The 21,767-nt window shown below is 44.2% G+C and overlaps 1 protein-coding gene across 2 annotated transcripts in view; it reads left to right on the top strand.

Annotated features, from left to right (window-relative positions):
• SYT9 (synaptotagmin 9) overlaps nt 1-21,767 on the top strand; it is a 2,320,100-nt gene that overhangs the window by 2,048,565 nt on the left and 249,768 nt on the right. Inside the window, exon 6 of one of the 2 annotated variants that reach the window (XM_069740039.1) lies at nt 20,858-20,987. The exons of the other annotated variant lie outside the window; for it this stretch is intronic. Within the exon in view, the coding sequence (XP_069596140.1) occupies nt 20,858-20,987 (130 nt within the window). The remainder of the gene's footprint in view (nt 1-20,857; nt 20,988-21,767) is intronic. 2 annotated transcript variants of the gene reach the window in all.

Genomic DNA, 21,767 nt, shown 5'->3' on the forward strand with positions numbered 1-21,767 from the left:
AGGCAAAGGTGACAACAATCCACTGGCCCGAGAACAGCAAGGCTTAGCCCGAGCGCAAACCTCACAAGACTGCACAAAAGAACGCACATCCCTCGACAAGGAAGGCCACCAAAAAGACCTGGCCACCAAGTCTCTAGTACCAAATATTCCAGGATGACCTGCCAACGCAGAAGAATGGACCTCGGAGATGACTCTACTGGTCCAATTATCCGGAACAAACAGTCTCTCAGGCAGACAACGATCAGGTTTACCCGCCTGAAACTCCTGCAAAGCACGTCGCAAGTCTGGGGAGACAGCAGACAAAATCACCCCATCCCTAAGGATACCAGAGGGCTCAGAATTTCCAAGGGAGTCAGGCACAAAACTCCTAGAAAGAGCATCCGCCTTCACATTCTTTGAACCTGGCAGGTATGAAACCACAAAATTGAAACGAGAGAAAAACACAGTGACCAACGAGCCTGTCTAGGATTCAGACGCCTGGCAGACTCAAGGTAAATCAAATTTTTGTGATCAGTCAAGACCACCACACGATGTCTAGCACCCTCTAGCCAATGACGCCACTCCTCAAATGCCCACTTCATGGCCAAAAGTTCCCGATTACCAACATCATAATTCCGCTCAGCCGGCGAAAACTTTCTAGAAAAAAACGCGCATGGCTTCATCACTGAGCCATCGGAGCTTCTCTGTGACAAAACCGCCCCCGCTCCAATCTCGGAAGCATCAACCTCAACCTGAAAAGGGAGCGAAACATCTGGCTGACGCAACACAGGAGCAGAAGAAAACCGGCGCTTAAGTTCCTGAAAGGCCTCCACAGCCGCAGGAGACCAATTAGCAACATCAGCACCCTTCTTAGTCAAATCCGTCAAAGGCTTAACAACACTAGAAAAATTAGTTATAAAACGACGATAGAAATTAGCAAAACCCAAGAACTTCTGTAGACTCTTAAGAGATGTAGGCTGCGTCCAGTCACAAATAGCCTGAACCTTGACGGGATCCATCTCAATAGTAGAAGGGGAAAAAATATACCCCAAGAAAGAAATCTTCTGGACTCCAAAGAGACACTTTGAGCCTTTTACAAACAAGGAATTGGCCCGCAGGACCTGAAACACCTTCCTGACCTGCTGAACATGAGACTCCCAGTCATCAGAAAAAACCAAAATATCATCCAAATACACAATCATAAATTTATCCAGATATTCACGGAAAATATCGTGCATAAAGGACTGGAAGACTGAAGGAGCATTAGAAAGTCCAAAAGGCATTACCAAATACTCAAAATGGCCCTCAGGCGTATTAAATGCGGTTTTCCACTCATCACCTTGCTTTATTCGTATAAGATTATACGCACCCCGAAGATCAATCTTAGTGAACCATTTAGCCCCCTTAATGCGAGCAAACAAATCAGTCAACAATGGCAAAGGATACTGATATTTTACGGTAATCTTATTCAAAAGACGATAATCTATACAAGGCCTCAAGGAACCATCTTTTTTGGCCACGAAAAAAAAACCTGCTCCCAAAGGGGACAAAGATGGACGGATATGTCCCTTTTCCAAGGACTCCTTAACATAATCCCGCATAGCAGTATGCTCTGGCACTGACAGATTGAACAAACGACCTTTAGGAAATTTACTGCCTGAAATTAAATTTATAGCACAATCGCAATCCCTGTGAGGAGGAAGCGAACTGAGCTTAGGCTCCTCAAAAACATCCCGATAGTCAGACAAAAACACAGGAATCTCAGAAGGAGTAGATGAAGCGATAGAAATCGGAGGTGCATCATCATGAACCCCCTGACAACCCCAGCTTAACACAGACATTGATTTCCAGTCAAGGACTGGATTATGAGTTTGTAACCATGGCAGACCAAGTACTAGAACATCATGCAAATTATACAGTACCAGGAAGCGAATCACCTCCTGATGAACGGGAGTCATACGCATGGTCACTTGTGTCCAGTACTGAGGTTTATTCATAGCCAAAGGTGTAGAGTCAATTCCCTTCAAAGGAATAGGGACTTCCAGAGGCTCCAGACTAAACCCACAGCGATTGGCAAATGACCAATCCATAAGACTCAGGGCAGCGCCTGAATCCACATAGGCATCGACGGAAATGGATGATAATGAACAAATCAGAGTCACAGACAGAATGAACTTAGACTGTAAAGTACTAATGGCAACAGACTTATCAACCTTTTTTGTGCGTTTAGAGCATGCTGATATAACATGAGCTGAATCACCACAATAAAAGCACAACCCTTTTTTCCGCCTATACTTTTGCCGTTCACTTCTGGACTGAATTCTATCACATTGCATTATCTCAGGTGACGGTTCAGACGACACCGCCAAATGATGCACAGGTTTGCGCTCCCGTAAACGCCGATCAATCTGAACAGCCATAGTCATAGACTCATTCAGACCAGCAGGCGCAGGGAACCCCACCATAACATCTTTAATGGCCTCAGAAAGGCCATGTCTAAACTTTGCAGCCAGAGCGCACTCATTCCACTGAGTAAGTACCGACCACTTCCGAAATTTTTGACAATAAATTTCTGCTTCATCTTGCCCCTGAGAGAGGGCCAACAAAGCTTTTTCAGCCTGAATCTCTTGGTTAGGTTCCTCATAGAGCAAACCCAATGCCAGAAAAAACGCATCCGCATTAAGCAACGCAGGGTCCCCTGTTGCCAATGCAAATGCCCAATCCTGAGGGTCACCCCGCAGGAAAGATATAATTATCTTGACTTGCTGAGCAGGGTCTCCAGAGGAGCGAGATTTCAAAGAAAGAAACAACTTGCAATTGTTCCTAAAATTCAGAAAACGAGATCTATCTCCAGAAAAAAACTCTGGGACAGGAATTCTAGGTTCAGACATAGGAGCATGTACAACAAAATCCTGTATATCTTGAACCTTAGCGGCAAGATTATTCAGGCTGGAAGCCAAACTCTGGACGTCCATGATAAACAGCTGAGATCAGAGCCATTCAAAGATTAAGAGGAGGAGGAAGTAGCCAGGCTGCAATAAGGCTAGGCAGCAAACGCTGAGGGAAAGGGAAAAAAAAAAAAAAAAAAAAAAAACTTCCTCAGACTACTTATCCTCCTACTTCAGCCAATACAAATAACACTTTGTGGGCCGGTTATACTGTCATGATCCCAATGGCAGGGGATCACAAAAATGACAAGCACAGATACAAACAAGCTCTAGGGCGATGGAACCTGAGCTGACCGCGACCCTAAACCTAACACACAAATAAAAGTAGCCGGGGAACGTGCCTTCGATGATCCTAGACGTCTCGCTCCAGCCGAAGATCTAACTTCCCCTATCAGAAGAAACACAGACCTCTCTTGCCTCCAGAGAAATACCCCACAGCAAATAGCAGCCCCCCACATATAATGACGGTGAAATGAGAGGAAAGCACATACGTAGTATGAAAACAGTTTCAGCAAAATGAGGCCCGCTAAAGCTAGATAGCAGAGGATACAAAAGTGAACTGCGCGGTCAGCGAAAAACCCTTCAAAAAACCATCCTGAAATTACTTGAACTCATGTGCCAACTCATGGTACATGAAAAGCAATTTCAGCCCACTAGAGCAACCAGCAGCAGAGAATCACATATCTGCAGGCTGGACTAAAAACCAAATTAAGCAAAACACAAAACAGGAAAATCCAAACTTAGCTTGTCCAGAAGGTTCTAGGAGCAGGGAGCAGAGGTAACAAGACACACTGGATACATTGATAACCGGCGAGGAGATGCCAGCAAAGCCAGGTTAAATAGGAAACTCCCATATGCTGATGGAACAGGTGGAACCCAGAAACCCAGGAAAGACAAGTCACCCAGTACCATCAGTAACCACCAGAGGGAGCCCAAAAACAGAACTCACAACACAGGCGACAAGATTGGAGGGTGGTGTTAACTTTCCTGATTTGGGAAGATATAACTTGACGGCTAACCTCAGATATGCAATTGATTGGATTAGGGGCCTTTCTCACTTTGCAAATGTTGAGTTGGAACAACAATTTTACCCACATATCTCGCTACCGGCTTTATTACACTTAGGTGGGGAGGACCTCCCAGTGGGATTACAGGATCACCCGTCACTTTGGCAAACGCTGCAGACCTGGCGACACTGTAGAAAGATTTGTAAGCTAAAATACAATCTATCCCCATTCCAGTCTTTTTTGGGAAATCCGGGGTTCCTGAGGGGCTCTGCACCGTCTTTTTATAAGCTTTTGGCTTCCCAGGGATGCGGGCAGGTAGTAGACCTCTTAGATCTTAACTTCTCAATAATATCCTTTGAAATGGCATCACAGCGATTCCCATTATTTAACAATAAACCGTTTTTATTTCTTCAGGCGCGTAGCTTGGTACAGAAATGTCAGTCAGTGGGGGTGATGGTGGAGGGGAGGACAAATCTAGACGGTTTTATCCGAAATGCAAAATCTCATCCAGCCTCTATAAGCAACATTTATTCAATTCTACGTAGAAAATGGGTGGGGGAAGGGAAAACTACGGGAGTGGCGAGGTGGCTGAGGGACATGCCATGCCTGGAGGTGAGTGATCTCTTTGAGGCTACCATGACTCAGAAAAAGATTCTGCCATACAGTAGTTACACAGACATGGCACTTTTAATACTACATAGAGCCTATATCACACCTTGCCTGCAGTCTAAGATGTCCCCATCCATCGTCTACCTATGCTCCAAATGCAAATCCCGTAATACTGACATATATCATCACTTATGGAGCTGCCCGCATATTCGGGGACTTTGGGGCGAGGTACATAGAGAATTGCAAACAATTTGTGGGGTGGACTTCACACTCACTCCACAATGGGCCATTTTTAATATCCTGGATGAGACGTCTCGTAAATTACCCAAACACATCAAGGCAACACTTACGATTTGGGCTTCAGCAACCAGGAAAAGCATTTTGCACCAATGGTTGAGTCCCCTGGTCCCTTCGCTCCCTTTCATTCGCACAAAAATTCAGTTTATATTCAGAATGGAGTGGTTGGACGCATTGACCAACAAAGAAAAACTAGTAGGCAAATTCTTTTCCATATGGGCTACATTTATTCCATCGCTTCCTTTAGAGACTAGGGAGAAACTGAGAGCACAGTTTGAAAATACCCAGTGGTACTTACTAGAGCGGATAGGTGGCAACTCACCAATTCCATGAGATATTTCAATGATTGTATGTACGCAGAGTCTGGGGGTTCATGTTTTGGTTTATGTAGGGGAGGGAGGGTTTTGGGGATGCAATGTCATTCAATATTGTTACTTTATTGTATTTTCAACATTGAAAATGTATGGTTTGTTATGTTTCAGAAAACTCTAATAAACAGATTTTCAAAAAAAAAAAAAAATTGGCTCCACTCTTTAGCGGACACCATGTCACGTTTGGAGAGCCCCCGTGTGCCTAAAAATTGGAGCTCCCCCACAAGTGACCCCATTTTGGAAACAAGACGCCCCAAGGAACTTATCTAGATGCATAGTGAGCACTTTGAACCCCCAGGTGCTACAAAAATTGATCCGTAAAAATGAAAAAGTACTTTTTTTTCACAAAAAAATTCTTTTAGCCTCAATTTTTTCATTTTCACATGGGCAACAGGATAAAATGGATCCTAAAATGTGTTGGGCAATTTCTCTTGAGTACACCAATACCTCACATGTGGGGGTAAACCACTGTTTGGGCACATGGTAAGGCTCGGAAGGGAAGGAGCGCCATTTGACTTTTTGAATGAAAAATTATTTCCATCGTTAGCGGACACCATGTCGCGTTTGGATAGCTCCTGTGTGCCTAAACATTGGCGCTCCCCCACAAGTGACCCCATTTTGGAAACTAGACCCCCCAAGGAACTTATTTAGATGCCTAGTGAGCACTTTAAACCCTCAGGTGCTTCACAAATTGATCTGTAAAAATGAAAAAGTACTTTTTTTTCACAAAAAAATTCTTTTCGCCTCAATTTTTTCATTTTCACATGGGCAGTAGGATAAAATGGTTCATAAAATTTGTTGGGTAATTTCTCCCGAGTACGCCGATACCTCATATGTGGGGGTAAACCACTGTTTGGGCACTCGGCAGGGCTCGGAAGGGAAGGCGCGCCATTTGACTTTTTGAATGGAAAATTAGCTCCAATTGTTAGCGGACACCATGTCGCGTTTGGAGAGCCCCTGTGTGCCTAAACATTGGAGCTCCCCCACAAGTGACCCCATTTTGGAAACTTGACCCCCCAAGGAACTTATCTAAATGCATATTGAGCACTTTAAACCCCCAGGTGCTTCACAGAAGTTTATAACGCAGAGCCATGAAAATAAAAAATATTTTTCTTTCCTCAAAAATGATATTTTAGCCTGGAATTTCCAATTTTGCCAAGGATAATAGGAGAAATTGGACCCCAAATATTGTTGTCCAGTTTGTCCTGAGTACGATGATACCCCATATGTGGGGGTAAACCACTGTTTGGGCGCACGGCAGGGCTCGGAAGGGATGGCACGCCATTTGGCTTTTTAAATGGAAAATTAGCTCCAATCATTAGCGGACACCATGTCACGTTTGGAGAGCCCCTGTGTGCCTAAACATTGGAGATCCCCCAGAAATGACCCCATTTTGGAAACTAGACCCCCAAAGGAACTAATCTAGATGTGTGGTGAGGACTTTGAACCCCCAAGTGCTTCACAGAAGTTTATAACGCAGAGCCATGAAAATAAAAAAAAAAAATTATTTTCTCAAAAATGATCTTTTAGCCTCCCATATGTGGGGGTAAATCACTGTTTGGGCACATGCCGGGGCTCGGAAGTGAAGTAGTGACGTTTTGAAATGCAGACTTTGATGGAATGCTCTGCGGGCGTCACGTTGCGTTTGCAGAGCCCCTGATGTGCCTAAACAGTAGAAACCCCCCACAAGTGACCCCATTTTGGAAACTAGACCCCGAAAGGAACTTATCTAGATGTGTGGTGAGCACTTTGAACCCCCAAGTGCTTCATAGAAGTTTATAATGCAGAGCTGTGAAAATAATAAATACGTTTTCTTTCCTCAAAAATAATTATTTAGCCCAGAATTTTTTTTTTTCCCAAGGGATACAGGAGAAATTGGACCCCAAAAGTTGTTGTCCAGTTTCTCCTGAGTACGCTGATACCCCATGTGTGGGGGTAAACCACTGTTTGGGCACACGTCGGGGCTCAGAAGGGAAGTAGTGACTTTTGAAATGCAGACTTTGATGGAATGGTCTGCGGGCGTCACATTGCGTTTGCAGAGCCCCTGGTGTGCCTAAACAGTAGAAACCCCCACAAGTGACCCCATTTTAGAAACTAGACCCCCCAAGGAACTTATCTAGATATGTGGTGAGCACTTTGAACCCCCAAGTGCTTCACAGACGTTTACAACGCAGAGCCGTGAAAATAAAAAATATTTTTTCTTTCCTCAAAAATTATGTTTTAGCAAGCATTTTTTTAGATTCACAAGGGTAACAGGAGAAATTGGACCCCAGTAATTGTTGCGCAGTTTATCCTGAGTATGCTGGTACCCCATATGTGGGGGTAAACCACTGTTTGTTCACACGTCAGGGCTCGGAAGTGAGGGAGCACCATTTGACTTTTTGAATACGAGATTGGCTGGAATCAATGGTGGCGCCATGTTGCGTTTGGAGACCCCTGATGTGCCTAAACAGTGGTAACTAGTGTTGAGCGATACCGTCCGATACTTGAAAGTATCGGTATCGGATAGTATCGGCCAATACCCGAAAAATATCGGATATCGCCGATACCGATATCCGATACCAATACAAGTCAATGGGACATCAAGTATCGGAAGGTATTCTCATGGTTCCCAGGGTCTGAAGGAGAGGAAACTCTCCTTCAGGCCCTGGGATCCATAGGGATGTGTAAAATAAAGAATTAAAATAAAAAATATTGATATATTTACCTCTCCGGCGGCCCCTGAACTCAGCGTGGGTAACCGGCAGGCTTCTTTGTTCAAAATCAGCGCTTTTAGGACCTGAGAATCACGTCCCGGCTTCTGATTGGTCGCGGGCCGCCCATGTGACCGCCACGCGACCAATCACAAGCCGCGACGTCACCGCAAGCTATTAGCGCGCTCATTTTTGAAAAATGAGCGCGTTAATGACTTTCAAAGACGTAGCGGCTTGTGATTGGTCGCGTGGCCGCGACCAATCACAAGCCGCGACGTCACCGCAAGCTATTAACGCGCTCATTTTTAAAAATGAGCGCGTTAATGGCTTTCAAAGACGTAGCGGCTTGTGATTGGTCGCGTGGCCGCGACCAATCACAAGCCGCGACGTCTTTGAAAGTCATTAACGCGCTCATTTTTAAAAATGAGCGCGTTAATAGCTTGCGGTGACGTCGCGGCTTGTGATTGGTCGCGGCCACGCGACCAATCACAAGCCGCTACGTCTTTGAAAGCCATTAACGCGCTCATTTTTAAAAATGAGCGCGTTAATAGCTTGGGTTGACGTCGCGGCTTGTGATTGGTCGCGTGGCCGCGACCAATCACAAGCCGCTACGTCTTTGAAAGTCATTAACGCGCTCATTTTTCAAAAATGAGCGCGCTAATAGCTTGCGGTGACGTCGCGGCTTGTGATTGTTCGCGTGGCGGTCACATGGGCGGCCCGCGACCAATCAGAAGCCGGGACGTGATTCTCAGGTCCTAAAAGCGCTGATTTTGAACAACGAGGCCTGCCGGTTACCCGCGCTGAGTCCAGGGGCCGCCGGAGAGGTAAATATATCAATATTTTTTATTTTAATTCTTTATTTTACACATCTCTATGTATCCGATACCGATACCCGATACCACAAAAGTATCGGATCTCGGTATCGGAATTCCGATACCGCAAGTATCGGCCGATACCCGATACTTGCGGTATCGGAATGCTCAACACTAGTGGTAACCCCTCAATTCTACCTCCAACACTAACCCCCCCACACCCGTAACCCTAATCCCAACTGTAGCCATAACCCTAATCACAACCCTAACCACAACCCTAATTCCAACCCTAACCCTAAGGCTATGTGCCCACGTTGCGGATTCGTGTGAGATATTTCCGCACCATTTTTGAAAAATCCGCGGGTAAAAGGCACTGCGTTTTACCTGCAGATTTTCCGCGAATTTCCAGTGTTTTTTGTGCGGATTTCACCTGCGGATTCCTATTGAGGAACAGGTGTAAAACGCTGCGGAATCCGCACAAAGAATTGACATGCTGCGGAAAATACAACGCAGCGTTTCCGCGCGGTATTTTCCGCACCATGGGCACAGCGGATTTGGTTTTTCATGTGTTTACATGGTACTGTAAACCTGATGGAACACTGCTGCTTTTCCGCAGCGGCCAATCCGCAGCCAAATCCGCACCGTGTGCACATGGCCTAATTCTAAAGGTATGTGCACATGCTGCGGAAAAGCAGCAGTTTCCCATGAGCTTACAGTTCAATGTAAACCTACGGGAAACAAAAATCCCTGCACACATGCTGCGGAAAAACTGCACGGAAACGCAGCGGTTTACATTCCGCAGCATGTCACTTCTTTGTGCGGATTCCGCAGCGGTTTTACAACTGCTCCAATAGAAAATCGCAATTGTAAATCCGCAGTGAAATGTGCAGAAAAAACGCGGTAAATCTGCCATAAATCCGCAGCGGTTTAGCACTGCGGATTTATCAAATCCGCAGCGGAAAAATCCGCAGAGGACGAGAATACGTGTGCACATACCGAAACCCTAACCCTAGCCCTAACCCTAACCCTACCCCTAACCCTACCCCTAACCCTAGCCCTAACCCTAACCCTACCCCTAACCCTACCCCTACCCCTAACCCTACCCCTAACCCTAACCCTACCCCTAACCCTACCCCTACCCCTAACCCTACCCTTAACCCTAACCCTACCCCTAACCCTACCCCTAACCCTACCCCTAACCCTGCCCCTACCCCTAACCCTAACCCTAACCCTACCCCTAACCCTACCCCTAACCCTAACCCTATTCTAACATTAGTGGAAAAAAAAAATTCTTTATTTTTTTATTGTCCCTACCTATGGGGGTGACAAAGGGGGGGGGGGGTCATTTATTATTTTTTTTATTTTGATCACTGAGATATAATCTATCTCAGTGATCAAAATGCACTTTGGAACAAATCTGCCGGTCGGCAGATTCGGCGGGCGCACTGCGCATGCGCCCGCCATTTTGGAAGATGGCGGCGCCCAGGGAGAAGACGGACGGGACCCCGGCAGGATCGGTAAGTATGATGGGGTGGGGGGGACCACGGGGGGGGGATCGGAGCATGGGGGGGAATCGGAGCGCGGCAGGCGTGGAACGGAGCACGGGGGGGCTGGAACGGAGCACGGGGGGGCTGGAACGGAGCACGGGGGGGGTGGAACGGAACCCTGAGGGGGTGGATCGGAGTGCAGGGGGGGTGAATGGAGCACGGGGGGTGATTGGAGCACGGGGGAGCGGACAAGAGCACGGGGGGAGCGGAGCACTGGACGGAGGGGAGCCGGAGCAGTGTACCGGCCAGATCGGGGGGCTGGGGGGGCGATCGGTGGGGTGGGGTGGGGGCACACTAGTATTTCCAGCCATGGCCGATGATATTGCAGCATCGGCCATGGCTGCATTGTAATATTTCACCAGTTATAATAGGTGAAATATTACAAATCGCTCTGATTGGCAGTGTCACTTTCAACAGCCAATCAGAGCGATCGTAGCCACGAGGGGGTGAAGCCACCCCCCCTGGGCTAAACTACCACTCCCCCTGTCCCTGCAGATCGGGTGAAATGGGAGTTAACCCTTTCACCGGATCTGCAGGGACGCGATCTTTCCATGACGCCACATAGGCGTCATGGGTCGGATTGGCACCGACTTTCATGACGCCTACGTGGCGTCATGGGTCGGGAAGGGGTTAAGGTAGTTGAACATTTTTGACAGATGACTTTGCGCTGATCAATTGGATGTTGTTTAAAAAAATGCCAGACTGCACTCTTTCTAGCATCGGATACCTTTTCAGGCATTGCAGACTGAGCTTTAACCGGATAGCCACGCTGTCCTCCAACAGGTTTTGGCTTTGCCACACGTTTTGGGCCAGATACGGGCCCGGCAGATGGAACCTGTTGCGATGTTGATGCCTGCTGCGGCCCCTCCTCCTCCGCTTCAGAACTACTGCCGCCTGCACCCTGTTTCCCCATTGGCTGCCAATCGGGGTCAACAACTGGGTCATCTATGAACTCCTCTTCTATCTCGTGTGCAACTTCGTCTGTGTCACCGTGTAAGCCGGTGGTATAGCGTTCGTGACGGGGCACCATAGTCTCATCAGGGTCTGATTCTGGATCAGTACACTGCGAGGGCAATGTTGTGGTCTGAGTCAAAGGAACAGCATAGTAATCTGGCTGTGGCTGTGCATCTGTGCATTCCATGTCCGATTCAACTTGTAATGGGCATGGCCTGTTAACTGTTTCACTTTCTAACCCAGGAACGGTATGTGTAAAGAGCTCCATGGAGTAACCCGTTGTGTCGCCTGACGCATCCTTCTCTGTTGTTGTTTTTGCTGAAGAGGACAAGGAAGCGACTTGTCCCTGACCGAGAACATCCACTAACGACGCGCTGCTTTTACATTTACCAGTTTCAGAAGAGGAGGCAAAAGAGCTAGAGGCTGAGTCGGCAAGGAAAGCCAAAACTTGCTCTTGCTGCTTCGGCTTTAAAAGCGGTTTTCCTACTCCCAGAAAAGGGAGCGTTCGAGGCCTTGTGTAGCCAGACGACGAACCTGGCTCCACAACTCGAGACTTAGGTGCTATATTGTTTTCCCACGACCACCTGATGCTCCACCACCACTACCATCATTACCAGCTGGCAATGAACGCCCACGGCCACGACCTCTTCCACCAGACTTCCTCATTGTTTTAAAAACGTAACCAAAGTAACGGTATTTGTTACTGTAAAACAACTTACAAGGTGAACTCAAAATTCTGTAGGATTTAGATATCCCTTTATAGCTGGGTGAGACTGCATGGAAAATCAGGCACAATGTTACACACTCGGTTTTCTGTGGCACAAAATGAGAGAGATGCCACACACGCAGGACTGTCACTCAAGCACAAATGCCAATATTAATCTCCCACTATTTTTTTATTAAGGGAGAATTTAACCCCTTTACCCCCAAGGGTGGTTTGCACGTTAATGACCGGGCCAATTTTTACAATTCTGACCACTGTCCCTTTATGAGGTTATAACTCTGGAACGCTTCAATGGATCCTGGTGATTCTGACATTGTTTTCTCGTGACATATTGTACTTCATGACAATGGTAAAAATTATTTGATAGTACCTGCGTTTATTTGTGAAAAAAACGGAAATTTGGCGAAAATTATGAAAATTTCGCAATTTTCCAAATTTGAATATTTATGCAATTAAATCACAGAGATATGTCACACAAAATACTTAATAAGTAACATTTCCCACATGTCTACTTTACATCAGCACAATTTTGGAACCAAAATTTTTTTTTGTTAGGGAGTTATAAGGGTTAAAAGTTGACCAGCAATTTCTCATTTCTACAACACCATTTTATTTTAGGGACCACATCTCATTTGAAGTCATTTTGAGGGGTCTATATGATAGAAAATACCCAAGTGTGACACCATTCTAAAAACTACACCCCTCAAGGTGCTCAAAACCATATTCAAGAAGTTTATTAACCCTTCTGGTGCTTCACAGGAATTTTTTGAATGTTTAAATAAAAATGAACATTTAACTTTTTTTCACAAAAAATTTAATTCAGCTCCAATTTGTTTTATTTTACCAAGGGTAACAGGAGAAAATGGACCCCAAACATTGTTGTACAATTTGTCCTGAGTATGCCAATACCCCACATGTGGGGGTAAACCACTGTTTGGGCGCATGGCAGAGCTCGGAAGCGAAGGAGTGCCATTTGACTTTTCAATGCAAAATTGACTGGAATTGAGATGGGACGCCATGTTTCGTTTGGAGAGCCCCTGATGTGGCTAAACATTGAAACCCCCCACAAGTGACACCATTTTGGAAAGTAGACCCCCTAAGGAACTTATCTAGAGGTGTGGTGAGCACTTTGACCCAACAAGTGCTTCACAGAAGTTTATAATGTAGAACCGTAAAAATAAAAAATCATATTTTTTCACAAAAATTATCTTTTCGCCCCCAATTTTTTATTTTCCCAAGGGTAAGAGAAGAAATTGGACCCCAAAAGTTGTTGTACAATTTGTCCTGAGTACGCTGATAGCCCATATGTGGGGGTAAACCACTGTTTGGGCGGATGGGAGAGCTCGGAAGGGAAGGAGCGCCGTTTGACTTTTCAATGCAAAATTGACAGGAATTGAGATGGGACGTCATGTTGCGTTTGAAGAGCCACTGATGTGCCTAAACATTGAAACCCCCCACAAGTGACACCATTTTGGAAAGTAGACCCCCTAAGGAACTTATCTAGAGGTGTGGTGAGCACTTTGACCCACCAAGTGCTTCACAGAAGTTTATAATGTAGAACCGTAAAAATAAAAAATCATATTTTTTCACAAAAATTATCTTTTTGCCCCCAATTTTTTATTTTCCCAAGGGTAAGAGAAGAAATTGGACCCCAAAAGTTGTTGTACAATTTGTCCTGAGTACGCGGATACCCCATATGTGGGGGTAAACCACTGTTTGGGTGGATGGGAGAGCTCGGAAGGGAAGGAGCGCCGTTTGACTTTTCAAAGCAAAATTGACAGGAATTGAGATGGGACGCCATGTTGCGTTTGAAGAGCCACTGATGTGCCTAAACATTGAAACCCCCCACAAATGACACCATTTTGGAAAGTAGACCCCCTAAGGAACTTATCTAGAGGTGTGGTGAGCACTTTGACCCACCAAGTGCTTCACAGAAGTTTATAATGCAGAGCCGTAAAAATAAAACAACATTTTTTTCCCACAAAAATTATTTTTTTAGCCCCCAGTTTTGTATTTTCCTGAGGGTAACAGGAGAAATTGGACCCCAAAATTTGTTGCCCAATTTGTCCTGAGTGCGATGATACACCATATGTGGGGGGAATCACTGTTTGGGCACATGGGAGGGCTCAGAAGGGAAGGAGTGCCATTTGAATGCAGACTTAGATGGAATGGTCTGCAGGTGTCACATTGCGTTTGCAGAGCCCCTAATGTAAATAAACAGTAGAAACCCCCCACAAGTGACACCATTTTGGAAAGTAGACCCCCTTAGGAACTTATCTAGATGTGTGCTGAGCGCTTTGACCCACCAAGGGCTTCACAGAAGTTTATAATGGAGAGCCGTAAAAATAAAACAAAAATTTTTTCCCACAAAAATTATTTTTTAGCCCCCAGTTTTGTATTTTCCCGAGGGTAAAAGGAGAAATTCGACCCCACAATTTGTTGTCCAATTTGTCCTGAGTGCGCTGATACCCCATATGTGGGGGGGAACCACTGTTTGGGCGCATGGGAGGGCTCGGAAGGGAAGGAGCTCCATTTGGAATGAGGACTTAGATGGAATGGTCTGCAGGTGTCACATTGCATTTGCAGAGCCCCTAATGTACCTAAACAGTAGAAACCTCCCACAAGTGACACCATTTTGGAAACTAGACCCCCTAAGGAACTCATCTAGATGTGTTGTGATAGCTTTGAACCCCCAAGTGTTTCACTACAGTTTGTAACGCAGAGCCGTGAAAATTAAAAAAAAAAATCTTTCCCCCCAAAATTATATTTTAGCCCCCAGTTTTGTATTTTCCCGAGGGTAAGAGGAGAAATTCGACCCCAAAAGTTGTTGTCCAATTTGTCCTGAGTACGCTGATACCCCGTATGTTGGGGGAAACCAACGTTTGAGCGCATGGCAGAGCTCGGAAGGGAAGGAGCGCCATTTGGAATGCAGACTTAGATGGAATGGTCTGCAGACGTCACATTGCGTTTGCAGAACCCCTAATGTACCTAAACAGTAGAAACCCCCCACAAGTGACCCCATATTGGAAACTAGACCCCCCAGGGAACTAATCTAGATGTGTTGTGAGAACTTTGAACCCCCAAGTGTTTCACTACAGTTTATAACGCAGAGCCGTGAAAATAAAAAATCTTTTTTTTTTCCCACAAAAAATATGTTTTAGCCCCGAGTTTTGTATTTTCCCAAGGGTAGCAGGAGAAATTGGACCCCAAAAGTTGTTGTCCTATTTGTCCTGAGTACGCTGATACCCCATATGTTGGGGTAAACCCCTGTTTGGGCACACGGGAGAGCTCGGAAGGGAAGAAGCACTGTTTTACTTTTTCAACGCAGAATTGGCTGGAATTGAGATCGGACGCCATGTCGCGTTTGGAGAGCCCCTGATGTGCCTAAACAGTGGAAACCCCCCAATTATAACTGAAACCCTAATCCAAACACATCCCTAACCCTAATCCCAACAGTAACCCTAACCACACCTCTAACCCTGACACACCCCTAACCCTAATCCCAACCCTATTCCCAACCGTAAATGTAATCTAAACCCTAACTGTAACTTTAGCCCCAACCCAAACTGTAGCCCTAGCCCTAACCCTAGCCCTAACCCTAATCCTAACCCTAGCCCTAACCCTAGCCCTAACCCTAGCCCTAACCCTAACCCTAGCCCTAACCCTAGCCCTAACCCTAGCCCTAACCCTAGCCCTAACCCTAGCCCTAACCCTAACCCTAGCCCTAACCCTAGCCCTAACCCTAGCCCTAACCCTAGCCCTAACTCTAACCCTAGCCCTAATGGGAAAATGGAAATAAATACATTTTTTTAATTTTTCCCTAACTAAGAGGGTGATGAAGGGGGGTTTGATTTACTTTTATAGCGGGTTTTTTAGCGGATTTTTATGATTGGCAGCCGTCACACACTGAAAGACGCTTTTTATTGCAAAAAATATTTTTTGCGTTACCACATTTTGAGAGCTATAATTTTTCTATATTCTGGTCCACAGAGTCATGTGAGGTCTTGTTTTTTGCGGGAGGAGTTGATGTTTTTATTGGTAACATTTTCGGGCACGTGACATTTTTTGATCACTTTTTATTCCGATTTTTGTGAGGCAGAATGACCAAAAACCAGCTATTCATGAATTTCTTTTGGGGGAGGCGTTTATACCATTCCGCGTTTGGTAAAATTGATGAAGCAGTTTTATTCTTCGGGTCAGTACGATTACAGCGACACCTCATTTATATCATTTTTTTATGTTTTGGCGCTTTTATACGATAAAAACTATTTTATAGAAAAAATAATTATTTTTGCATCGCTTTCTTCTCAGGACTATAACTTTTTTATTTTTTTGCTGATGATGCTGTATGGCGGCTCGTTTTTTGCGGGACAAGATGACGTTTTCAGGGGTACCATGGTTAGTTATATCTGTCTTTTTGATCGCGTGTTATTCCACTTTTTGTTCGGCTGTATGATAATAAAGCGTTGTTTTTTGCCTCGTTTTTTTTTTTTTTTTCTTACGGTGTTTACTGAAGGGGTTAACTAGTGGGCCAGTTTTATAGGTCGGGCCGTTACGGACGCGGCGATACTAAATATGTGTACTTTTATTGTTTTTTTTTTTTTATTTAGATAAAGAAATGTATTTATGGGAATAATATTTTTATTTTTTTTTTCATTATTTTGGAATATTTTTTTTTATTTTTTTTTACACATTTGAAATTTTTTTTTTTTACTTTGTCCCAGGGGGGGACATCACAGATCAGTGATCTGACAGTTTGCACAGCACTCTGTCAGATCACTGATCTGATAGGAGTGCAGGCTGCTTCACAGTGCCTGCTCTGAGCAGGCTCTGTGAAGCCACCTCCCTCCCTGCAGGACCCGGATCCGCGGCCATCTTGGATCCGGGGCTGGAGGGAACAGGGAGGGAGGTGAGACCCTCGCAGCAACGCGATCACATCGCGTTGCTGCGGGGGGCTCAGGGAAGCCCGCAGGGAGCCCCCTCCCTGCGCGGTGCTTCCCTGTACCGCCGGCACATCGCGATCATCTTTGATCGTGGTGTGCCGGGGGTTAATGTGCCGGGGGCGGTCCGTGACCGCTCCTGGCACATAGTGCCGGATGTCAGCTGCGATAAACAGCTGACACCCGGCCGCGATCGGCGGCGCTCCCCCCGTGAGCGCTGCCGATCGCATATGACGTACTATTGCGTCCTTGGGAAGTAAAGCCCACCCCACATGGACGCAATAGTACGTCTAATGGCAGAAAGGGGTTAAAAACCAAAAACAGATACTAGGCTTTCTGTGGCCCACTATTTGAGAGAGATGGCACACATGACTGGCACAGAAGCACAAATGCCAATATTAATCTCCCACTGTTTATTTTTTTTTTTTCAGGGAGAATTTAAAAACCAAAAAAAAAAAAAAAACAGACACTAGGCTTTCTGTGGCCCACAATTTTAGAGAGATGGCACACACAGGACCGGCACACAAGCACAAAGGCCAATATTAATCTCCCACTGTTTTTTTTTTTTTTTTCAGGGAGAATTTAAAAACCAAAATAAAATAAAAAAACAGACACTAGGCTTTCTGTGGCCCACAATTTGAGAGAGATGGCACACACAGGACTGGCACACAAGCACAAAGGCCAATATTAATCTCCCACTGTTTATTTTTTTTAATGTGTAAAGTGATCACATTTTACCATGCAATCAGCTTCAGCTACTGATATATTCCTATTAGGCTGACATATACTGCATTATATTGGCATTATTGCACTTTATGGACTACTCATCCCTTTTTTATTACAACTACCGGGTGTGACATGGACCTTCGATATACAGCTCTGGCAAAAATTAAGAGACCACCACATCAAGACCCTGTCATGGGCAGCCCAATCTCCAGACCTGAACACCATTGAAAACCTCAGAAAAAAATACAAAATTTAGTACTTTTAGACCTAATACTATCTAATAGACCTGACAGAATGACAAATCTGCAGGTGGTCGGGCATCTAGGAAATAGCGACCACAATATTGTACAGTTTCACCTGTCTTTCACTAGGGGGACTTGTCAGGGAGTCACAAAAACACTGAACTTTAGGAAGGCAAAGTTTGACCAGCTTAGAGATGCCCTTAATCTGGTAGACTGGGACAATATCCTCAGAAATAAGAATACAGATAATAAATGGGAAATGTTTAAGAACATCCTAAATAGGCAGTGTAAGTGGTTTATACCTTGTGGGAATAAAAGGACTAGAAATAGGAAAAACCCAATGTGGCTAAACAAAGAAGTAAGACAGGCAATTAACAGTAAAAAGAAAGCATTTGCACTACTAAAGCAGGATGGCACCATTGAAGCTCTAAAAAACTATAGGGAGAAAAATACTTTATCTAAAAAACTAATTAAAGCTGCCAAAAATGAAACAGAGAAGCACATTGCTAAGGAGAGTAAAACTAATCCCAAACTGTTCTTCAACTATATCAATAGTAAAAGAATAAAAACTGAAAATGTAGGCCCATTAAAAAATAGTGAGGAAAGAATGGTTGTAGATGACGAGGAAAAAGCTAACATATTAAACACCTTCTTCTCCACGGTATTCACGGTGGAAAATGAAATGCTAGGTGAAATCCCAAGAAACAATGAAAACCCTGTATTAAGGGTCACCAATCTAACCCAAGAAGAGGTGCGAAACCGGCTAAATAAGATTAAAATAGATAAATCTCCGGGTCCGGATGGCATACACCCACGAGTACTAAGAGAACTAAGTAATGTAATAGATAAACCATTATTTCTTATTTTTAGGGACTCTATAGCGACAGGGTCTGTTCTGCAGGATTGGCGCATAGCAAATGTGGTGTCAATATTCAAAAAGGGCTCTAAAAGTGAACCTGGAAATTATAGGCCAGTAAGTCTAACCTCTATTGTTGGTAAAATATTTGAAGGGTTTCTGAGGGATGTTATTCTGGATTATCTCAATGAGAATAACTGTTTAACTCCATATCAGCATGGGTTTATGAGAAATCGCTCCTGTCAAACCAATCTAATCAGTTTTTATGAAGAGGTAAGCTATAGGCTGGACCACGGTGAGTCATTGGACGTGGTATATCTCGATTTTTCTAAAGCGTTTGATAACATGCCGCACAAGAGGTTGGTACACAAAATGAGAATGCTTGGTCTGGGGGAAAATGTGTGTAAATGGGTTAGTAACTGGCTTAGTGATAGAAAGCAGAGGGTGTTTATAAATGGTATAGTCTCTAACTGGGTCGCTGTGACCAGTGGGGTACCGCAGGGGTCAGTATTGGGACCTGTTCTCTTCAACATATTCATTAATGATCTGGTAGAAGGTTTACACAGTAAAATATCGATATTTGCAGATGATACAAAACTATGTAAAGCAGTTAATACAAGAGAAGATAGTATTCTGCTACAGATGGATCTGGATAAGTTGGAAACTTGGGCTGAAAGGTGGCAGATGAGGTTTAACAATGATAAATGTAAGGTTATACACATGGGAAGAAGGAATCAATATCACCATTACACACTGAATGGGAAACCACTGGGTAAATCTAACAGGGAGAAGGACTTGGGGATCCTAGTTAATGATAAACTTATCTGGAGCAGCCAGTGCCAGGCAGCAGCTGCCAAGGCAAACAGGATCATGGGGTGCATTAAAAGAGGTCTGGATACACATGATGAGAGCATTATACTGCCTCTGTACAAATCCCTAGTTAGACCGCACATGGAGTACTGTGTCCAGTTTTGGGCACCGGTGCTCAGGAAGGATATAATGGAACTAGAGAGAGTACAAAGGAGGGCAACAAAATTAATAAAGGGGATGGGAGAACTACAATACCCAGATAGATTAGCAAAATTAGGATTATTTAGTCTAGAAAAAAGACGACTGAGGGGCGATCTAATAACCATGTATAAGTATATAAGGGGACAATACAAATATCTCGCTGAGGATCTGTTTATACCAAGGAAGGTGACGGGCACAAGGGGGCATTCTTTGCGTCTGGAGGAGAGAAAGTTTTTCCACCAACATAGAAGAGGATTCTTTACTGTTAGGGCAGTGAGAATCTGGAATTGCTTGCCTGAGGAGTTGGTGATGGCGAACTCAGTCGAGGGGTTCAAGAGAGGCCTGGATGTCTTCCTGGAGCAGAACAATATTTTATCATACAATTAGGTTCTGTAGAAGGACGTAGATCTGGGGATTTATTATGATGGAATATAGGCTGAACTGGATGGACAAATGTCTTTTTTCGGCCTTACTAACTATGTTACTATGTTACTTGGAAATTCGGAGACATATTGTCAGAATATTATAGAATAAAAGAACTGTTTACATTTTAATCAAAAATATACCTATAAAGAGAAAAATCAGACAAACTGAACATTTTGCAGTGGTCTCTTAATTTTTGCCAGAGCTGTACAGTATTTGAGCTATTTTTAACTACGATCTACCCTGTTTTGTTGGCTTCACTAGCAGCATAATAAGGATTTGTATATATTTTAGTATTGATATAATTTTGAGTGTGTGAATGTTCTCTCTCTTTTTGCCACCATGTACCCACTTGATATTACAATAAAGGTATTTTTATGACGTTATCCTATGTATTGACCACTTATTTGGTTCTTTTTTTGTATGGGATTAAGTTCCACATTTTATAGATTTATTACTGAATGAAATGTCCAATATTAGCTTTTGCCCATGGTTATGTTTATTGAAAGTTATATAAAATGAGTGAAAAGAAGGTATTACTTTACATCTGCATTTACAGACCCATGGTCAAGAGTGACCTGGAAACACTGGTGTCAGAGATATTCTCTGACACCAGCTTATTTTTATGTTGTCCACCAAAAAAAAGTTTAACTGTCTTAAGGATATGAATTGTTTCAAAATATTTCATACAGAAAAAATCTATTTAATTTTTCTACAGTGTAGGTCACAATGAGGTCATTGGCGTATGTCAAATAGGCAGTGGCGCAGAAAGCTTGGGTCGGGAGCACTGGAGTGAAATGCTATCATATCCAAGAAAACCCGTCGCCCACTGGCATCCACTTATTGAGGTAAAATTGTCACTAGACTGTTGACTGCTTTTTGTATCTTCTGTTATAATTGTAGCATGACACTTTTTTTCCTTTTTTTACATTTTTGTGTCTTTTGAAAAACTAAAAGTCACTAAAAGTCAAGGGACCATATTAACTAGTGGTTAAGGAAGTTCACAGGGGTTAAACTTCCTCTTATGTAATATTTAACAATGAATTTAAAATAAAGTTTTTGGCAGGTATACTGTTCTAGAAACAGAAAAAACACTTGAAATGGTAAAAGCAATGCATACTGTATATGCACTGCGATGTCAAAACAACTTGCTTTGTGTATATTCACTCATTTTGAGCCTCATTTAACTATTTTGGACTTTGAAAACCAAAGCTACCAAAGGCAATTACCTGAAAATTCTTCATGCAACTTCTTTTTGGAATCTGCTCACTATCTACTATATAATTGTCTAAGGGTCACTTCCGTCTTTCTGTCTGTCTGTCTTTCTGTCACAGATATTCATTGGTCGCGGCCTCTGTTTGTCATGGAATCCAAGTCACTGATTGGTCGTGGCAAAACACCCACGACTAGTGTTGAGCATTCCGATACCGCAAGCATCGGGTATCGGCCGATATTTGCGGTATCGGAATTCCGATACCGATTTCCGATACTCACCGCGTATCGGATACCGGAATCGGAAGTTCCCAGAATTCAAACTGCACGCAGCAGCCAATGAGAAATGAATGGAAGTGTGGGCACATCCTGTTTAGCATGGTGGGCATGTAACTACTGGCAAGGCTGTGATTGGC

The sequence above is a fragment of the Ranitomeya imitator genome, chromosome 9, assembly GCF_032444005.1.
Source record: "Ranitomeya imitator isolate aRanImi1 chromosome 9, aRanImi1.pri, whole genome shotgun sequence".
Taxonomy (NCBI): Eukaryota; Metazoa; Chordata; class Amphibia; order Anura; family Dendrobatidae; genus Ranitomeya; species Ranitomeya imitator.